At 47.6% G+C, this 21,277-nt stretch overlaps 1 protein-coding gene across 14 annotated transcripts in view; it reads right to left on the bottom strand.

Annotated features, from left to right (window-relative positions):
• Positions 1-530: 530 nt before the first annotated feature.
• The window catches only part of CPEB1 (cytoplasmic polyadenylation element binding protein 1), a 92,024-nt gene continuing 71,277 nt past the window's right edge, over positions 531-21,277 (bottom strand). For 11 of the 14 annotated variants that reach the window (XM_019831822.3, XM_023254879.2, XM_019831819.3 and 8 more), the window contains 9 exons: positions 14,382-14,608; positions 12,421-12,673; positions 10,351-10,464; positions 9,997-10,101; positions 8,970-9,106; positions 5,910-6,108; positions 4,393-4,487; positions 3,768-3,848; positions 531-2,026 (listed from right to left, as the gene is read on the bottom strand). In XM_019831822.3, the coding sequence (XP_019687381.1) occupies positions 1,916-2,026; positions 3,768-3,848; positions 4,393-4,487; positions 5,910-6,108; positions 8,970-9,106; positions 9,997-10,101; positions 10,351-10,464; positions 12,421-12,673; positions 14,382-14,608 (1,322 nt within the window). In that variant the 3' untranslated portion in view covers positions 531-1,915. Of the gene's footprint in view, positions 2,027-3,767; positions 3,849-4,392; positions 4,488-5,909; positions 6,109-7,633; positions 7,679-8,969; positions 9,107-9,996; positions 10,102-10,350; positions 10,465-12,420; positions 12,674-14,381; positions 14,609-21,277 lie in introns of those variants that run through there. The other 3 variants (XM_011282776.4, XM_011282777.4, XM_023254883.2) reach the window with 2 other exon arrangements.

Raw genomic sequence — 21,277 nt, 5'->3', positions numbered from 1 at the left:
GGCACAACCTACCTGGGAAAATCATCAGCAGACTGTCTCACAAATCCTGGGAGTCTGTGATAAAGAGTCCAAATTAACAGGGCTCTTGAAGAGTAGCAAAAAGTAAGCTTCTCCCTCTCAGAAAGGGGTTGGGTCAGCACAGGTGAGTCCAAGAGGATGGGAAGCCTCCCAAGAAGAAATCTAGCCCGAGGCTTACAGGGGCAGCTGAGAACAGGGGGCCCGAGCTGTGCCTCCGGCTCCTCCAAGCTGGCTCTGAGGCTGCGAGAAGAGGAGCTCCAAGAAGCTATGTGTGAGGGCTTTTTATGCTTGGACTAAAGCTATCCGCCTGCTGCAGAGGCATCTCCAAGGTGCCTTTGACCGTGAACCGACCAAGGAGTACGGACAGGGGCAGGTCTCCCACACGGCCCCGCCCTCACCCCGGGCTGGAATACCACCACAGTAAATCCAAGGAAACAGGGATTTTTACTCTCCAGTCATATAGCCCCTCGGCCCCACTGCTCCCACACCTGAGACAGAGACAGAAGCAGAACTCTGCTGCAACGTGTTTATTATGTGCCAAAAAAACTACACCACAGCTTACTCCACACGTCTGTAGGAGAGTGCAGTCTTGCCTGCATATACTACAATGAGGTAGAGACTTCACACACAGCTTCACAAAACCCACAGAGTAGCTGGGATATGCAACAATGCGACGTCAGCTCAGCAGGAGGGAGGGGGGGGGTATGACACTGGTTCTTTGGCACACAGCTTCCCAAAGAGGGGCAAGTAGGTTTTGTTTTTAAAAAAAAAAAAAAAAAAAAAAAAAAAAAGTCAAGTTTTCAACTCCAGTAGCATTTCAGTGACTGCAACTGTCCCTTCATACATTTCTCAACTGAAAGAAATAAGGAAAGTGTACTTGTCCCCTCTGAGAGAAAGGGCTCCTGTGAGCCTTCATCTGCCCCCACCAAAAAGCAGCCCTTTTTTAGCTCAGTTACAAAAGAAAAAAGTCCTGTGACTTTGTGATTAAAAACTTCTATCAACCCTCCCCCCCACAGAAGTGCAACTTAAGAAGGTGCGATAAACCATTTAAAACTATATACAGCAGCCGCTCAAATACCGTTTATCCGGTCCAGTTTCAAATCCAAAAAAAATTTTTTTATTCTTGGTTGCAAATGCCTTGATTTGCAACTGTGAGAAACAGTGACCAGCAGTCCCCCAGACACAGATTTGCTATCATGTTAAAAGCTGCCAGGAAAGAAAAAAAAATCTCTTGTTCCAAACGACTTAAAAACTGTTTTAAGGAGTGTAAAAAGGAACCGGTAAAAACCCTCGAGCGTAAAATATGAAATATGATTTTGGTTTAAATGAAGAGCAAAGTCTCCTTGTTGTTTACAGTAAAAAACACCAGCTGAACACTCAGTTTATGCCGTTCAGGTGGGGGTTAAATAAATGGAAAGGCACTGTATGGCAACTGCAAGAACAAACCCAACGAGACCTGCACACCATCACCATCAGTATTGCAAGGAATGTAAAAAAGCGCTTTTAATAAATAAACCTAGATGTAGGCATCGTGTCAATACCTTCCCGACACGTAGTTCTTTTTTTTCCTTTTCCTTTTTTTTTTTTTTTTTTTTTTTTTTTTTTTGCTTTTCATCGGCAAAATGAGGAACTAAAATCTGGGAAAACTACAGAGTCGCTTGGAGGGTGAGCCGGAGGGTCCTTGCCCTGGCGCACCCCCTGAAAACAAAACCCGACAAAACTCATTGTGCATTAATTAGTGCAGAAACAAAGACAGATTCAGCAAGTGCAAAGGTGACTACGGTTTTCCCTTGTCCTTGGGAAGCCAGCTCCCTGGTCGCCAGGGGCAGGATGGTGCAGGCCGCTGCCTGACCCGCCGGCCTTGGGCGCCACAGGCCACCGGGCACGGCCGGCTCCTCTAGCTGGCATCTCGGTTCTTCTGGTTCCGCATCAGGGGGCTGTGGTGGCGGAGGCCCTCCATGCTGTGCCGCCAATGCCAGCAGCTCCGGCAGAAGTACTTGAAGCACACCTGGTTGGGGGACAGGAAGAGAAGCCACGGCTGTGTTGGCACCAGCGGGAGCTGCTGCCTGTGCCGCCTGTCTGCCCTGGAGATGGAGGAGGGGATTCCTGGTGGTCTCCGTGGAGTTAGAAGACACGGTCTTGGGGAACCTTCTCACCTCTAACACACAGGCTGGACCAACCGTAGCAAATCCACTAAGTGCCCAACTCGATCAGACATGCCAGCTCCTACTGTGCACAGAGACCCTGCTGGCTCCCCTCACCCCTCCTACCGCCAGGGCTGCTCGTCAGGCCCCCCCGCCCCTCCACCTCCTACAGAGCAGCTGTAGCCTACGTGGTTCCGTGTCCTAATGTGCTAGGCAACATGCTTCTCTTCACACTGAGGGCAGGTGACTGGGTATGTACCTCAGTCTCGGCCCCCCTCTTGCTAGCTGTGACACCTCAGCCCACCAACTTTTCAACAATTACCTGAAAATGGGGATCATCTGTTAACGATACGGACACATACAAGTCTGCTAGAAGAGGCTGATGTCAGCAATACTTGCTCACTTGTTCTAGGTTTTACCCAACAACCCAAATTTACCTCACACCCTCACTCTGGAGCCTCCAGCTTAACTCTTATCCCCTGGTTAAGAGCCTGAGCAATAAGCACCACTGGGGGAAAAAAAAAAAAAAAAAAAAAGCCCAAGCATGACTGACTGTGGGTATCTCAACAGGTCCGACTTACCCTAACTCTTGTCAAAGTATGGTACCAGCTAGCAACACTGGACCACTTGGAAACTCGTCAGGAATAATGCATTTCAGGTTCCACTCCAAGCCCACTGAATCAGAATCTGCATTTAAACAAAATCCTGGGGGCGCCTGGGTGGTTCAGTCAGTTGAACGTCCAACTCTTGGGTTTCAGCTCAAGTCATGATTCCAGGGTCGTGGGATCAAACCCCACATCAGGCTGCACCCTGAGCATGGAGCCTGCTTAAGATTCTCTCTCTCTTTTGGGGCACCTGGGTGGCTCAGTCAGTTAAGCTCCTCACTCTTGATTTTGGCTTAGGTCATGATCTCACACAGTTTGTGAGAATGAGCCCCGCGATGGGCTCTGTGTTGACCATGAGGAGCCTGCTTGGGATTCTCTCTCCCCGCCCCAGTGCCCCTCCCCTCTTGCACTCCCTCTCTTCTCTCAAAAAATAAAAGTAAACAAGATCCTCAAGTGATGTGTGTTCATTAACACCTGAGCAACACTACCCCAACACATCCACATCCCTGCTCCCACCCAGGAACATTCAACAGAAAGCTGCCCATTTCTCACAACTGTGAATATAAACCAGGGACAAACACAAGAGTGCAGAGATTCACAAGTACAGAAGGGGTTCCTGAATAGGGAAAAATCAGTCGAGAAGGCCTGTGTTAGAACTATGGTACCTGGTCACAGGTGCTGCTGACCACACCCACCCAGCTTCCTTTCATCCACCAACACCCCCTGCTGGCCTCGGGGTGACACTGCACACAACACCCCAGGCACAGGGAAGGCCAGCGTATCAAGACTGGACTCAAAAGCTTTCCCAAGAGTTTTCCATCAAGCTATCAAAGTGTATCCCTGCTCTCACCATCAGAGAACATTACCGCTGCCTCTTCTGTGCTCTTAGACAACCGCAAGGTACCTGAGAGCACCAACCTTCTAGTGACAAATGTTACAGGACAATTTTTAATTGAGGGTAGGGACTTCCCAGACATCTGGAGTGCCCCAGGGGACTCACCTGATCTCGACAGAAGAAAGGACCAGGCTGAGAACTGCAGATATGACACAGAGAATCTTCTAGGTAGGGGTCAATCTGAACCTGCACAAAGCAAACCAGGAGAACGAAGTGGTTCTTCTCACCAGGAGGCCAACGGGCCAGAGGAGAAGGGACATTACCGGGCAACAGTAGTGCAGGATGTTTACTGTTTTAAAGGTGAGAACTGCAGGGAGAGAGTGTACAAACACAGCCACCAGAGGACAGATTCACACGTCCCCCAGAGCTGGCTGGCAGGCTCCACAACATGAGTCTCTGAAACTATACGCCAGCATTTGATCACCCAGCAACAGGTAAGCATTCAGAGGACGCAGGTCAGGTTGGAGAATGGGAAGCCAGCTGCCCAGAGATGCCAGTCAAATACTCAGTGAGGGAAGACACCCCACATACTGAAAAGGCTCAACAATCCCAGCTTCTCTCCCTCCTGAGCCTGCCATCGCCAAGCTACTCCCAACCCCAGCCTTCACCTGAGTGCCCAGGAGCTTGACCCACTGCCTGGGCACCCACAGCACACAAACAGCTTTGGTCTCAGGCCTGCCCTGGGTAGTAAGTAAAGGCTCAGAGTAAAGGTACAGACCAGCACACTCACCTTCTTGGTGAACTTGGTGGTTTTGATCTCCACAAAAGCAGCGCTGACTGCTTTCAGGTAACTGCGTTGGTTATTGAAAGTCACACGACCAGATCCTAGAACAAGAGAACAAACCTCCCTTCTACCCAAATTCTCCCAAATGCTGCTTGTCAACACTGAAGATACCCGGTTTCTAGACCAGTGCCGTGAGACAGAAATATAATAGGAGATACATAATTTTAAGTCTCCAAAAGCCACATTTAAGTGAAAAGTGGTGGAATTTTTATAATTTATTTAACCCAATATATCCAAAATATTATCATTTCAACATGTGGCACTAGCTGTATTTTAAACACACAGCAACCACACTTATCGGACAGTGTAGTTATAGACCACGGTGGCACAAACCACTCAGGAATGGGGAGGGATTCACAGACTGCTTTGGGGAGGAAAGAGGGGCGCCTGGTGACTCAGTAGGTCGAGTATCTGACTCTTGATTCTGGCTCAGGTCAGGATCCTAGGTTTGTGGAATGGAGCCCTACATCCAGCTCCATGCTGAGCGTGGACCCTGCGTAAGATTCTCTCTTTCCCTCTCTCCCCCTCTGCCCCACCCCAGTCACACATCTCTCTCAAAAACAACAAAAAGAACAAAACTCACAAGAAAACAAACAAAAAGAAGCGGGAAGGAAGAGACCCCTCTGGCACAGGCAGATACACAAAGAACACCTGTGTACAGGTGACGCAGCAGGCACCCCTCCGGTCCAGGAGGCAGCCTCATCCTGACTAATGCTGCCCCTGCCCCCGCAGCCTCTGACTCCCTGTCCTTAGTCTGCAGCACAGCACTGATGAGCACACGGTGCTCCTTCCTGATCAGATTCAGTGTGGGTGGGCAGACTAAGCATCTGGGGAAGTGGGTTAACCAGGTCTTGATCAAAAAGTTCAGGCTCTGCTCCCCCTCCGAACTCCACCACCAAGGTCACTCTGCTAGGACTGGGGAATGAATCTCCTTTCCCAGGGGGGCTGACCCAAAACCCAGCATTTAGGCCCGCAGACTCCCCTAAGCTAGGACGCCACAGGCCATGACTATATGCTGTTGCTCGAGTCAATCGGTGTCGTCCCTCAGCCTGACCCTGGTCTCTGACCCTAGAGACAAGGCCACTTTTCAAGAACTCTTAACAACAACAACAACAAAAACAGGCAAGTTCAGGGAAGTCCTGGCCTTTTAATGAAAGATTACCTGTTGTCTGTCCCAGACTGGTTTAGTTTCCAAGTAAAGCTCCTATGTCATTTTCCCCTCCTATCACTTCCTATGTTCCCCTACCGCTTTCTCCCCGTTCAAGGGAAGTGGTAGGGAGAGAGGTAGGCACAGACGGTCAGTACTGGTGGCTTATCTAGAAAAAGATGCTATGCTGCTCATCTATGCTCATCTGCAGACCTGGGTCAGGCTCCCTCTCCATTCCCATGGGAAGTATTACAGTCTTGGTCTAGCACAGTCCCAGGGGCCACCAAGCTTTCCCACACAGAAGTGGGACACTTACCAATGGGATACTTGTGCTTATCTGTGTCAATCCCAGCATACACCACTCCACCAAATAGGTCGTTCAAGATGGCTGCCAGGGCCTCGGCGTTGAGCATCCCGTGCAGGGCACCAACAAACACCGTCCTGCTGGGGTCAAGTCTCTGAGATGGGCTCCGGACAAAGTTGCTGTCAGCCAAGACCCAGGGGATCACCTGCACCTGGAAACCACCCAAAGGTGGATCAGCCCCGGCCAGGAGCCAGAGAGAGACAGGTTCTTGTACCGTGAGGCGCATGCTCGGGAGATGCTCAAACGGACTGCCAAGACCCATCTAGTGGGGGAGGTGTACTGCCCAGTCCCAGGCACACAGGCACTTGGCAGTCACCTCACCAGACCCAACCAAAGCTGCATTTTACTGAGTCTTTGTGTCCAAAATGGGGAAAAGAAGCGCAAGAGCAGTCACTCACCCTGGAGAACAAGCACAATGGTACCCAACAGTCACACCCAGGAACCTAGCACTCTGTCACAACCTTCAACCGTGTGGTTCCAGCAGAGGACCACAGTCACTGATGAACAGAGATCATGAAGGACTCAGAAACTGAAGGACAGAGCTGGAAGGACAGGGAGTGGGGATACTCGAGGTACCACTGTGAGACAGCTCCTGACCCAATGTGCGCATCAGCAGGCGTGCCAGGAGCAGTGAAGTGACCAGAGAGATGCAGATGGCAGTCTAACAGAGCAGCGACACACCAGGGCAAGAGCTGACTGGGTCCTTTACCTCTGAGTCCCCTGAGCCTAGAACAAACTCTGGCATAGCAGGTAGAGAACTCCACAAGGAAGGGAGCGGACAGACGAATGCTGTTTTTGGAAAGGTAGATCTGTGAAAATCCAACAAGTCTCAAAGCAGAAAGAGACCGGAGGCAGAAACCAGTAGCTGGGAGGACAGGTTGAGAAAGACGTGGAGGAGGCTGGTGGCACTGGGCACACAACAGGCCAAGACCAAGAAGATTCTTCAACAGAGGGGTCAGGCCGCCTGGGCATGGTGGGAAAGCGAAGAATCGGCGCTGATGGGGTCCAGGCCTAAAAGACCTTAATGAGCATCTGACTGGGGGGAGCTCACTTCACTGGAAGATGAAAAGCCAATTCTGCTTCTTCCACCCCCATGGACAAGTATCGCAGTCTTGGTCTATATCCCAAGGGCCAGCAAGCTTTCCAAGCTTTTCCTTACACTGAACACAAGAGTCTAGGATTATAGGGCATCCTCAAGAAAGGCCCCATGGGAAGGTGGGGCTCATGGAGGACATGAGTCTGGGTCTAAAAGTGAGAAGAGAGCCACAGGAGTGAGTCGTTTAAGTGACAGGGAGAGATGAGAAGAGGAGGGAGTTCAATGCCGACCGCACTGGGGGCAGGGAGGAGACACAAGGAAGTTTAGTGTCTGAGAGCAAAGGAGAACCAGGACAGCCTACAGCCAGCACATCAAAGACAGACATGTAATCACTGCAAGGGGATGCGGCAGAACAGGAGACAAGGAAGTTGTCAGCAGAGGCACGGAGGCGGCTCAGGGGGTCTGTGGTATGGCCGTGGCAGCCTCTCCCTGTGAAAGCAGGGGACAGGGACGAAGGAGCGTGTTAACCAAGCCCTGGAGTGTAACAAGGTGGGAGAGCAACACAGGCCCCACACAGCGACAAGACAGCAGTGCCGCACTGAGGAAAGCAGTGTGGTGGGTCTCTGTGCAGCAGGAAGACAAACTTACCCTGTCACTAAGAATGTGAACTAATACCAGGAAACATCTATAAAACAAAGAGTCAGCTTTGTTACTTCCATTATTTATTTTAAATCCGATGTGACCATCTCAGTAGCTCCCCCTCCGCCCTTTACCCTACAGATTTTACTTTCTGGAGCAGTTTTAGGGTTCACAGCAAAATTGAGCTGACAGTACAGAGTCCCCATATCCTTGCCGCCTCACCGCATGCACAGCCTCCCCTGATATTAGCATCCCCCACCAGAGAGGTACCTTTGCTACAAGCAGTAAACCTTTATCAATACATCACTAGCTCCCAAGTCCATGGTTTAGAGTTCAGTCTTGGTGTCTGTTGTACATTCTAGGAGTTTCCACAAATGTGTGATGACATGATTGCACCATTACAACAGAGTAGTTTCACTGCCCTAAAAATCCCCTGTGCTCCACCTATGCATCCCTCCCTTCCCCCTGACCCCTGGCAACTGCTGATCTTTTTATTAAAATAGGCATTTCACGTTTCCCTTGTATAGACAAGGAAATGAAGTTTCAGATATATTAAATATCTAGTCCAGTGTCACGAAAGTGATGTTCTCTGGAACCACATTACAAAAAAGCAACAACACTGATTCCTCAACGCCAAACTTCCTCTGACAAGTGGTTTTCAAGCATCAACTGCTAGAACCATTGGGGAGCGTGGTCCAAAGTGGAGAATCTGTAGCTCCTCCCAAACTGATTCAGTAAGTCTGAGACAGGGCTCAGGAACGTGCAGTGAGGGCTGCAGGTAGAGTACCTATGCTAGAGACCCATGATGCTCAGGGCACAGGCAGACACGGCCAGGAGCAGGAGAGGCAAAAGGAGAGAGAAGTGTATGGAGGAACGTACACAGCTAATGAAGCCCCGAATGGGAGTGCAGAGGTGATCCACAGATGGTGTGGGCCGAAGAGGAATTTACCCACCAGAGACAGGAAGGTTGCAAGGCACAGCCTGAGGGCAGGTCTAGGGAGAAACAGCTGTAGATTATCAGTTAAACCCAAGTGGAGAAAGCTGTTGTTTTCATTTCTAAGACTAGAGGTTTGGGACAGAAGTGTTGGCTGGAGTAAGGGCTGGGACACAGCCTGATCACCACAGGCAGGAGCACACATACACCATTGAGGACCAAAGATTTTTGTTTTTCTAACACAACAGAGTATCTTGCTGTATTTACTGTAAAACAGGAGGAGCAGCCTTTTGGCCGCAACAAGAATCCTCATCCAGCAGCCTGCATATTCACCCACCTGTGGGAGACCCACTGCCTCATGCACCAACTACCCCGACCCAGAGAGGACCCCGGGCTAACACACCTCCTTGCAGCGCATCCTTCGGCTGGACATCTTGAAGTAATATTCACTTAGGCCATCTGGGCTCAGCGGGTCATGAGAGCAAGCCTGAAGCAAGGCCCGGACAGACTTCTCTAGTTCGAAGACCAGATACACATACCCTATTTCCAATAAAAAGAGAAACTGCATTAACATCCCTCAGGTGGTTACTCCTCAGTCTTGGTTTTGCAGTAGGGAGTTTTGTCCAGGAGAAAGTGTCTCACGTGTAAAACACATTTCTGTCCCACTCCTGCAGAGTCTCTGAATGGAAGCACTTTGCTGTGTCAGATGGCCAGGCCATGGGAGGGAGAAGCACATCGTCTCCCACCCAAGTGAAGGAAAGGACCAGCAAGGTGGGACACAGGATCCCATCATAACCACGCAGCCATCCGTCCCAGGGCACACAGCATGTTCTGGTCAGCAGAGTCAGGCTGTCCTGGGGGCAGGATGGAGGGCAGGTCTGTGGCCAGCCTGCTGGGCCATGGAGATATTGCTTTAAAAGCCTAGTTAGACCAGTGGTTCAGTTCATCGGAACATTTTCAGTGAAGATGGGGCAGAGTGAAAATAGCACCTGCTCCTTTCTACAGGGAAGGGATCTCATTTCAGACCAGTGAGGAGTCAGATGCTTGGTCCTCATTCCTGCCAACTCCAAAGGGATCTCAGAATTAGGTCAGGCAACAATGTAACTGGGCAAGAAAGGCAGGCAAAGGAAAGCTTTTCAGACGCCTCATTTTGAGAGGAAAGTAGCTGCCGGGGTTCAGGTTTGGAGGGAAGTGCACGAGGAAGTTTCCCAGACAGCTCCAACTGCAGTGTCAATGTGGACTGATGGAACATTAGCTCAGAGGAAGCAGAAGGATGTGCCAGGTTGAAGAGAAGTGCTGTCAGCCCAAAGTTCTGTGCTCGGGAGTGCCCAAACCATGTTACCAGCATGCGGCTGGGACATACCAGCATCCCTCAGTGCAATTACATACTAGGGAGGGGAAAAAAAAATCTCCTACCATGTCTGTATTACCTTTAGGCATATTACCTTTGGGAGGACACCGGGGGTGCTTGCCATCCTTACCAGGCCACTCCACACTCAAAGAGCCAAACACACGGAAGGTGTTAATCAATCCAGCTGCAAAGAGATGGAAAATGGCAGAAACTGAGGCACCACTCTCCCCAGGAAGGTCCAAGCACAGGATCACCGGCCTTCTTCCCCCAGACTTCCCTCCCTTGACAAACAATTCCGAAGTGATCTCGGGTCCCAGGTGATGGGTGTAAGCACCAGACAGAAGCAATATGGGAGCCACAGGTTTAGGTCCAAGTTTAATGCTCTAGAGAGACATGCCCCACCCTCAAGTAGGAGGTCTCAGAGGCAGCTCACCTTCCGTAATATCCCAAGGAACACCTCCTAGGAACACTTTGCAGGAGTAGATGGGGTTCTTATAGTTCCGGGGAGGAAGCTGGCCGCTCCAGGTACAGGTTGCTTCATTCACAGCTTTGGTTGACAACAGAGACGACAAAGAGAGAAAGAAACCGGTCAGAGTCAACAAAGTCATTGCTCCTTTCTGGGACGAACTCATCTGGGGAGAGCTACACAGGCCACAGTCCTAGCCTGGCTGCTGGGAGAACATCCACCAGTATTCGGAAAGGCAAGGAACCTTACGCCTCATCAAACCAGTTGGCCCAGTAGGACAACTCTAAACCACTACTTCTGTCTCCACTAGAACAGAGAGGAAAGGCAAAGCAGCTATGTAGGGTAAAAATGATCACAACCCAAGCTATTTTCAAACATATAACTGATAAGCTAACCACAAAGCAGTTTTACCTAGTCATGGCTTACAACACTAATTGATTTAAATTTCTAATTACTTTAAAATAAACAGAGCAATCTTGTATACAATGTTCTACAGACTTACTGGTCCAAACTGGCCTTCTCCCTAAATATTCAAATAAGGAACATTCTATTGTTCTCCTGTCTGCACTCTGAACTCATCAGTCACAGAAGTCAGGACCACTGCCAGTAAAAACCACCACTAGCAACCCAAAAGACAAGAACGTCTCAACTGCTCCCTGCATCAGAACCATGTCCCATCACTGCCAGAGCTGTCTCCATGGCACCTGGACAGACACTGGGCCTTCCTTGATGCCAACACTGTAAGATAATGTTGATTTTTCCCCAACTACTCTGCTTCCTGTTTATACCAAATCCAAGTTTGTCTAAACCCATTGTGAAGTTTCTCTGACAACACCCCATTAAGAAACCTTTCTTGCTGGACAGAGTAGGAACTATCTTCTGTGTGGCCTGTTCTGGTAACTTCTAGAGGCCTCTTTGTTCTTGGCCTCTCAGCTCAGCCTTCTCTCTTTAATCATGCCCCCCACTCAGTCTGTGCCTTTCCAGATCAGGGACTAGTCTCAGTAGGGACTGGCTAATCCTTGCCCATTTTACTCCTTCGGCAATGGGGCGGATAGCCAGTGAAATGAACCATCATTTCCATTCAGGACAATGACGTGGAAGCTCATTCCTTAAAAGGCCAATGTGTTGCTACACCAAGAACTTGGGCACCATCAGCAATATTTCGCAAACAAAAACATAAATCAATATAATGGCCTCATCCAAGAGTAAGGTAATGTCATTCCAAAAACAATGGCATTAGTACAAACATGGGTTGCCAAAACCATTATGTGAACAGGGCAGCAGGACTATCAGAGGAGAATGAGATCAGGCCCAGTTCCATGACTGGAAAGACAGACATCTGAAGCCACCAGAAACAAATGGATGGAGAAACTCAGCACTCACTCATAGTCCTCAACTCCAGAACCTTAGAAGAGCAGTTGGTGAACAACACCTCCCTGAAGCTTCAGTCAAGAATGACTTATTAAGACCCATTTACTTCCGAACTACTGGTAAAAGATGAAGAATAGACTCAATACATGTTTAAGGTCATTTAATTGACAGAAGCTAAGGGTTCCTGAGAGAACCTAAGGGTTCCTTACCTTAGAGGCTGACATGTGGACCCATTACCCAACAGAGCATCCCTCAGGGGAAGAGAGCTCCAGCAGGGGTTATGTCTGACAGGTCTTTGAATTAGAAAGGGGAGAGGTAGACAAAATTCTGGGCATCACTTCCAGGATTCCTCCTGAAGACACCCACCCATGAAACAATCAAAAGCAACACTAGTACTCAGCCAGTCTCCACAAAAGAGCGCAACTGGGAAATGGGTCCAACTCTGTATGAGCACAGCCTCTTTCCTCTCTGCTCAGCCTCAAAGAAGTTCCTGAGTTTTTGTCCCATTAGCACTCACTCTACAGAAGAGACCATTCTTTGCAGATCCAGAGACCTCAACACACGACCAAGTCCTCTTCTGGACAGTTCAGTCTGTGAACTAAGGTCACTTACTCTCTGTGCCCAGAATGAGGCCGCAGGCCCCCACAGGGTGACAGCCACACTCACCTGCAGCTTGCCGGTGCAGCCTGGCCTCTCTCTCTATGCTGAAGGGGTCTTTGGGAGCTTCGAGGAGGTCCCAGGATGGCCACACAGAAGCTCCAGGCCATCTCTTTGATGCACTGGTTGGGGAGGGGCTGACTGCAGCGAGAGCAGCTTGCTCTTGGTCCATCCGGGACCCAACCCCCATCTTTAAAGGGTCTCTGGCACCACCCCCTGTCAGGGACAGGAAGGGCAGAGGAGGGGAAATGCGAAGGCTTGACTGGGGGAGGAAAAAGGAAGATACAGGTTTTTAAAGGACAGTTTTGTTATAAAATAATCACACTACAGAAATTATGAAAAAAATACCATATAGCTCTGACATTTTCTTTCAGACTTTCTTCCCATGCATTTTTAAGATTATACTGAATTTAAACAAATTCTTTTCTCCCAACTCAACTTTTTTTTTCATATTGCCAGGCAGTCTTCATAACAATTTTTAATTAATTTATGATATTCTATTTAGGGAACAAGCTACAATTTCACTAACCTATTCCCCTGTTAAACATTCAGACACATTCCAAGTTTTCAGGATTATAAATAAAAACCTGAAGTATGTATAGCTTCTTCTAATTTTGTGTTGGTTTTGTTTTTGTCCAATTCCTACATGGAGAATGCCAAAATGCTTTCTATAAGGGTTCCATGTTCTATCAGAAATGTGGAAGAGTACGGGTTTCACTATAAGCCTGTGTCAAGGCTCTATTACTAACTTAAGCAGGTAAAAATAATACTGCATTATCAAAAAAAACCAAATGACTCAATATTTCCTAAATAGAGGCTTTGCCTCTAGTTACCTCTTCTGTGAGCTGTCTGCCCGTATCCCTTCATCAGCCTTTGGGGTAAGGTATCTGAGAAAGTGCTTCAAACAAAATCCCAAACTATTAAGTCAGTTATGAAGTAAATTTCCAAGACTGAGCTCCATCTAAATTAACATAAATAGAACTAGAAGCATCTAACCCCATTTTATAGGGGAATAAACTACAGCCCAGATCATTGAAGGGACCAGCTTGTGGTTCCCCTTCTGGAAACATGGCCTAAACATAAAACCAACAAGCAGTGGAAACAAGGCCAGCTCTCATATTCTAGGACAGGCTGACAGGTGACAAGGTGGGTCCTCCTAAAAGGTCATGCTATGGATGGGAAACTAGCCACATCCAACGTTGCCAATCCTGGATAGAGAAGAGCAGAGGGCAGGAAAATAAGCCTTCTTATTTGTTCAACAGTCAGGTGGGGAGTGGGGTTGGCAGCACAGAAAGTCAGGCTCAGAAGGCTCCTGATATTGCATTTTATTTTAGGATGCTTTCTCACTGCCATGCCCATATACTTACTTCTACTGTCCCCTATTCCTCATCTATTCTAATCCACCTGCCAGCTCCACTTAGCACTGGTGCCACACACGTCACACGTAGCCATGGATAAGGAGCATGTAGTACATAAATTAACTCAAGGCAACATTTAATAGATTCATCACAGCCTCAGATTGAGACGTGGCCTGGGTCAGTAAAGAGAATGTGGGAGCTACAGTCAGTCTGATCTGGATGGAAATCCTAGCTGATAATTACTAATGCAATTTTTAAAACCATCATTTAAAAATTTTGAGGTAAAACATGTAAAAGTACATAAACCATACACATAGTTTCGAGGCTAAAGAAAATGACCAAGCAGGTCAAGAAACAGAGCAACGCCAAGACTCCCAAATTAACTTTTGAAATTAACTATTTCTCCAAACTCTTGGAAGTATCTTGTGAAAAGAGTTGGCACCTGGGGTCCTGAAACGGATCGCTCCGTGAGCACACAGGCATCCTCCTCTCCACTGAGAAGTTCCATACACGCACACAGTGGCCTCCACCTCCTGCCTGCATTCTGGCAGACACACTTCCCTTTTTACACTCACTTGCCTTGCCCACCCCACTCCCCAACAAGTTACGTACAATCAAATCTGAGAGATGATCCGATCCAGAACTGAAGCCACTGGTGTCTGAGTCAGAGGGGCTGCTAGAACGTGAGTCCAAGATGGGCCGGGTGTCTAGGCGGGATCCTCTAACTGAGGGTGCTGGAAACTTGTCCACCAAGTCAGATCCAAGGGGGTCTAGAGGCAGGAAGCTCAAGGGGGGTTTCCCCAGGACATTGCCCAGTGGGTTGTGGAGCATGCTCAGTACTAGGAGAAAAAGAAATAAGGAGGTCTCATGACCTCTTCGTTTTCTTCCCAGTCAACAGTCCTTCCCTTTTCTCCCACCCAACAAGATACACAAAGGCACAACCTTGGAAACATGGCAGAACCATCACTAGAGTATAACAAGTAGACAAATCTCCAACACCTACCACGGCCAACCAGGGCCCATTAGAGGTAGTTACAGGACAGCTTTTTGAAGACCAAAGTTCTTGCTGTGACAGCAGCAGCAAAACTGCTCTCTGCCACCCAGACTTAAGGGTCAGTAACAGTATCTGGGAAATGTGCCAATGGGGACCCTGGTCACAGCTGCTATTAATATCTGAATACACACATCCATGTTGCCTCAGGAGACACCTTCAGAACCATTAGGAAGCCCAAGCCACACTCCCTCCTTACTGCCTGCCAACACATTTATTCAAAGAATTCCCACCTTTTTTTTTTTTTTTATGTTTACTTTTGAGAGAGCACAAGTGGGGGAGGGGCACAGAGAGGAGGAGACACAGAATGTGAAGCAGGCTCCAGGCTCTGAGCTGTCAGCATAGAGCCTGATGTGAGGCTTGAACCCACGCACCATGAGACCATGACTTGAAGTCGGACACCTAACCAACTGAGCCACTCAGGCGCCCCAAGAATTCCTACCTAACACTATATAGCTAAAATACACAATTTCAGGACACATCCCACAAGTCTGGTTCAGAAGGAGCATGTCTTCTTGTCAGAGAAGTTCCCTTATGCCATGTTCCTGCATATACAGACTCTCTCCTCTACACCCTGAACTTCAGACACTGAGGATGGAGCAGAATGACAGATGGTTAAGCCCACTCTGGCTTAAGATAAACCTGGAATGGAACCCGAGGTCAGCACCACCTCTCCATGGCTGTGTGCTTGGGGAAGCAGAGTCCTCGTTTTCTCACAGCCATCACGAGTGGAGCACCAACTATTTCATAATACCATCAGGAAGGTTCAGTAACTAGACAGCAGATGGCAAGTGCTCAGCAGAGCAGTGCCCAGCACACGGTAAACATTTAAATACCGAACATCAAAAAAAAAAGAGTGAAGCAAAGGCCAGAAGAGATGAGAGAGGGAAAGTGGACAGAAGAGAACATTTTTCCACCCATGGCCTTGAAGAATTAAGGAATCCAAAGGAAAGCACACCTTTCTATCCATGAGGAGGAGGAATAAACGCGTTTGCCACGGAGCATGGTGGCACGAAGGCTAGGGAAGAAGCATTAATCCGATACTGTTTCCATCTGAAGAAAGGGGAAAACATCCACCCCAAATGGCTGTGAGGTGAAACCAAAGTAACGTGCTGAAGTGTGCATAAGTGCTTCATAGATGGTGGCTGTGACTGGCTCCCCTCACTGGTCACCAGGGTGGGTTTCCTCTCCGGTTCCAAGCTAGGCTGAATGCCTGCTGGGGGCTGTGCTGAGTCCCAAGAGGCAGGAATAAACCTCTCCAAACATGAAGTCAAAGTGAAAGCATGCTTTCAGGGAACCAGACACACATGCCATTCAGGACAGAGTGCATGTGCCAGATGACACCAGCCCGCTCTCTTTTAGCCAAATGGCCTCCCTTTCAGATAAAGATAAGGCAAGTGTATCTTTAAATGCAGAGGATACTGCGGATGTGTGTGTTTTATTCTGACAAATACATCCTTGAATTTTAAAGAAACTGTTATACTGGTTTCCAAAGGGGGTGTATCATTTTACATTTCCCCCTGCAATGATGAGGGTTTCAGTCCCTCCGCATCCTGGCCGATACCTGTTATGACCAGTCTTTTTAATTCTAGCCAGTTTAATAGGCATGTGTGTTGAGGATGGGGGAAGCTGTACCATATACAGCAAGGAGTCCATTACTTTATTACTTTGTGTTTTTAAGGAAACATTCTTTTAACTAGGCCTTTGAAAGCAGTTTCCTAAGCACAAGCTTATAACTGTATGTTGAAAGTGTCTCTCAATGCTTGGACTCTGACATCCACCAGAAATAGTCCTTGTCAAAATTCTCAAATACTCTTGACAAGCCCCTCCCTCATTGAAACACAAAATCAAAGCCCCTGAGCTCATGTCCTGAGAAGGCAGGAGGTGTGAAGATTTATTCCAGGCCCCTTCCGGGTGCTGCAAAACCTGGCATAAAACCTCTGGAAACTAACGGATCATATACATCGGCCTTACACGTGGTACCAATGTCCTGGAGGATCTCCTCTTTCTTCACATTTTACAAACCTAAGTTCACAGGGTGCTGAATAATGAGGTAGTAATCAAATTACACAGACCTTTGAAAAACAAGTTAGAGCACTGAGACTTCATCCTGAAGGCACCTGGCAGATACTGAAGAGCTTCTAGGGGGATGACAAAGGAGGCTGATCGGGTAAACTCAGCAAGGCCACACCTGCACCCAGGGCCCAACCCAGAGAGACAGCACTTAAACTCGACGGGCCCTTCTCTCCACTGGACCCATACGGGGCTATGAAGGAGGAAACAAGACAAGAGCTGATGGAAATAGCAACACAGGAGGTGAGTGACGGGTCATGTAGTACAGGTGAAAGACCAAAGCAGGTCAACAGAGTTGAAGCAAATGGAAAACCAGCAATTTCAATGTGCTGACAGCTACAATAGGGGTGAAGCGGCAGACAGGATGAACAGTGAGGACTGAGCTTTCAGGATGGTAAGATAATGTGTGACCACCGACTGGCTGACGTGCAGTGTGGAGTCTAAAAAATTGGCTAGGTCGCCCATATGGGTATCAAAGGGACTCATGGTGATAACTGAGCCTGGGGTTAAAATAAACAAATATAAAACAAATACTGACATCTTCAGAGAACAAAAGGACTGGGAAACTAGTAATGAGGAACAGAAAGAATGACCCTGAGATAAATGGTAAATTCAGCTTGGAAGAATGCCTATCTTCCACTGGACAAAGCAGTACCCTCAAGGAAAAGCCCTCAGCAAGTGCAGAGGTTAGAAGGAGCACTCACCAGAGAGCAACAAGACAGAAAGCAGTGTGCTAACCCTGGGAAAAGGGGTAGCACGGCAGGGAGCTCTAGAAGTTGTCAAGGGAAAATGCAGAGTAAGGCAGCACGCAGAAAAAAGCTCAAGGGAGGATGGCTGGCCCAGAGGTCTTGTGTCTGGGGCTATCAAGGACAACAAATCGAGGCCATAGTAACTGAGTCTTTCACCCAAGGTTTTTAAGAAAAAAAAACACGTGCATTTGAAAGAGTCAAAAAGCAAACTGGGTGCCACTGGAGACCACTTTCATCATTCATGTCAATTTCCGTTCACTACTGTGGTGGTGCCTCCGTTCTACAAGCCACAAATTCATCCACCTCAACTCACATGCAATTTTTTCTTAACCATGCCCACAAAGATATCTGGAGGCTTGGTCAAATTCCCATGTCAAAGCTAGGAATTAGGTCTATAGCACTGCTCTAAATGTGATAATATACCTGTCTAAAAAGATAAAGGCATGACAACCCATGTTGGCCACTAATGAACTCCACTTCCTTAAATGCCCGTGGCTCATAGTCAATCGTCTGTTCTACAGTCTGGACCAGGTTCCATCAAGCTCCTACTACTTGCTAATAGCAACTTCCATTTACTGCACATATAGCATGTGCTAGACACTTTGTTAGAAGCACTTCTACCTGAAGGTAAATAATCTTCACTGAATCCTAAGAAGTGAGTACTATTACCCCATCTTAAAGAGAGGATCAAGGATCAAGGCTCAAAGGGCAAGCATTTGTATAAGTAACAGCTAGTGAATGACAGAGTGGGACCTAATTCTGATTCTGAGTTGTATCTCCTATAATGCACCATTCACTAGCTACCTTTAATACTCAGGACTTACATCTTTTTGTCTTCATGTTCTTGACACCTCTCTTTGTTCAAATTCCTTTTAAGACCATCAACTACTGACAAAGCTCTCTCGCCTACCAAAGGTCAGTGCCTTGGGATCTAAATCATCCAGGCCTTGAAACTTCTCTAGAACCTTGCCACTGTAGGAACTCATTAAAAATGCAACGTGGGCCCCACTCCAGACCTACTGAATCAGAACCTGTGCTCTGAACAAGATCCCCAGGAGGTCGGTGTGCACATTAAAGTGTGAGAAGCACTCATCTAGAAAAACCTGAGGCTTGCTACATCACTCTTCTAATCAGTTCCCCTTACCATGCCCCAAAAACCTTTGATATATCATTATTTCTGCAGGTTATTTAAACACAGCTCTTATAGCATAATGGCAACTAATACCTAAAAGAAAAAAAGCAAGGCGGCTATAGGACATTTCCCAAAGAGTCTGGTCTCGGGAAACACTAGTTGGGTACAGGGTGAGTAGGGAGGACAGAGGGAGAGTGACAGTAAGCAGGAACAAACATAGAGTATAAAAGAGCGGTATAGATTGTGGTAATATAGTCTCAGAAAGAGTGATGACCGGAACAAGGCGAACATTGTGAAAAATATTCAAGACAACCAAAATTCTCTGTAAGCTCATACTGAGCAAAAACCAAGGGAGGTAAGGCCTACTGCTTGGGGCAGACACCACCTGCTAAGACAGAAGAAGGAAGAGGAAAGTGCTATGAAGGATCAACTGGGTTACCTGACAAAACTGGACTATGAACAACAGTTTATTAGATCAACTTTAAGTTGAATGGAGTTGAGAACTGTTTTGTCACTTATGAACATATTTAAGTACAATAATGCGCAAATGATAAAGGTAAATGTCAACAATAAGAGAATCTGGGGACGCCTGGGTGGCTCAGTCAGTCAGCTGGTCAGCTCGAGTCACGATCTCACATTGCAGTTCATGGGATTGATCCCCCTGTCAGGCTCTGTGCGCCGATACCACAGAGCTTGTTTGGGATTTTCTCTTTCCCTGCCCATCCCCTGGTTATGCAGGCTCGCTAGCGCTCTCTCTCAAAATAAACAAACTTAAAAATAAAAAAATAATAGGAGAATCCAGATAAAGGAAATACATGTATTCCTGGTATAACTTTGTAACTTCTGTAAATGTGAAATTATTCCCAAACAAAAAGGCTTTTTTAAATGACACGAAGTGAAACTAGTCCGTTCCCATTTGACTTTCTCTGCCTCTTTCAAGGTAACCGGATCTAACCGGAAAAGGAGAATCAAGCACAAGTAACAGGGCCTAGAATCCCCAGGGGGTGGGGAATGGTAACTAAGTACCTTTGGAGTCTCTGCCTATAAGAAGAAATAATCTTCTTTTAAACAAGCTTTTTAAAGCCTCAAAAACATTTGTATGGATATTTGCAGGCACACATGTGGACAAAGTTCTGCCTTCTCAACCAACCATGCCAAGCCACTCCGACAGTAATTAACTCAACATCTGGCAGAGAGCAGGTGATCAGTATTTGCTGGGCAGTACTAAAAGGAAAGAAACATCACATCCCTTACAGCCAGTATGCTCACTGAGGCCGCACCCTTTCGATCAAGGTTATTCAACTCAAGGACACAATACTGACCTAGCAGCAACTCAGAACTGGAGCAAAAAAAATCTTAGCTCATCCCAACCCAGCCCATCACCAAAACAGAGGTTGAGAGAAGTAGAGTTACTTGTCACATCAAATTGTGACAATACTGCTTCCACTAGTTTCAAATACTTTCTTCGAAGAGAACTAAGTACATATAGGCACAGGCTGAAGAGAGCCTACTCTGTGCTTGAGGAAGGGCAGGACAGAAGAAGGACCTCCCTGCTCAATCCTCCCGGTAACCTGCTGGGATCCTCACAGCTATGTGTACATACTTCCACATTCAAGTACTAAAAGCAGGAAAGAGTGCTTCACTGAAAACTATCCTAACCACACAGAAGAAAAAGGGAAAGGGACAATGTCATTTAGCAGACAAAAAATCAGGATGCCCCAGGATTCACACACCTGGGTCACATCAGAACCTCCACTGCAGCAGTTTCCTGCAAATGTTACATTGGGAGGGCCAAGAATACAGTAGGAGTTTGATTAGAAGATATGGGGAAGACAAAAAAAACCTAGTATCAACAGGCTTATGATTTTCCACGTGGTTTGAAATTTCCTTCAACCCAAAGAAGGAGCTAGGTTTCTAGAAACTGTCACCTGTGGTCAGATTCCCTAGAGTGACCTGAGTGTCCCTATACAGTCTACTCACATGGCACCTGAGCAGGTAGTTCTTTGAATATCTACAGATCAAAGGAAAAGCTTCTAGGGAAGATGGAACCTCATTTCAAGAGATGGAACCTGTCCTACTCCTGGCTCAGCCCATGACACCATACTTCCCCTGGTGTGACTAGCACTGATTCCCACTAGCTGGGAATCAGGAGGGAAGGAGCCAAAAAGCTAGCAATCCATGGTTTCCCTCTTCGTAACTTGAAGTAGTAAGCGTATCTACTAGAAAGGCACGCTCTTTAAGCTACACAATCTAAAATCCACGGCAAGTGCTAGGTCATTTATGCTGCAGGTCAGTATCTTGAAGTCCACTCCCCATCACAGGGCACAGAGTTTCCCCAAGGCCAGATGTCAAGCATTAACCTATATGGCTTGGGGGCTGGTAAGTGTGGAGAGAAGTCCACAGTCACTTTTCAATGGGATCCAGGGCCCTAGACCTTTGCTCTACTCCTGAACTCCACAACTCAGGGACCGTAGGAAGTCTGGCGTTTACCAAGTACCTCCAG

The sequence above is a fragment of the Felis catus genome, chromosome B3 (assembly GCF_018350175.1).
Source record: "Felis catus isolate Fca126 chromosome B3, F.catus_Fca126_mat1.0, whole genome shotgun sequence".
In the NCBI taxonomy this organism is placed as follows: domain Eukaryota; kingdom Metazoa; phylum Chordata; class Mammalia; order Carnivora; family Felidae; genus Felis; species Felis catus.
This window is presented reverse-complemented; position numbering and strand designations above follow the sequence as displayed.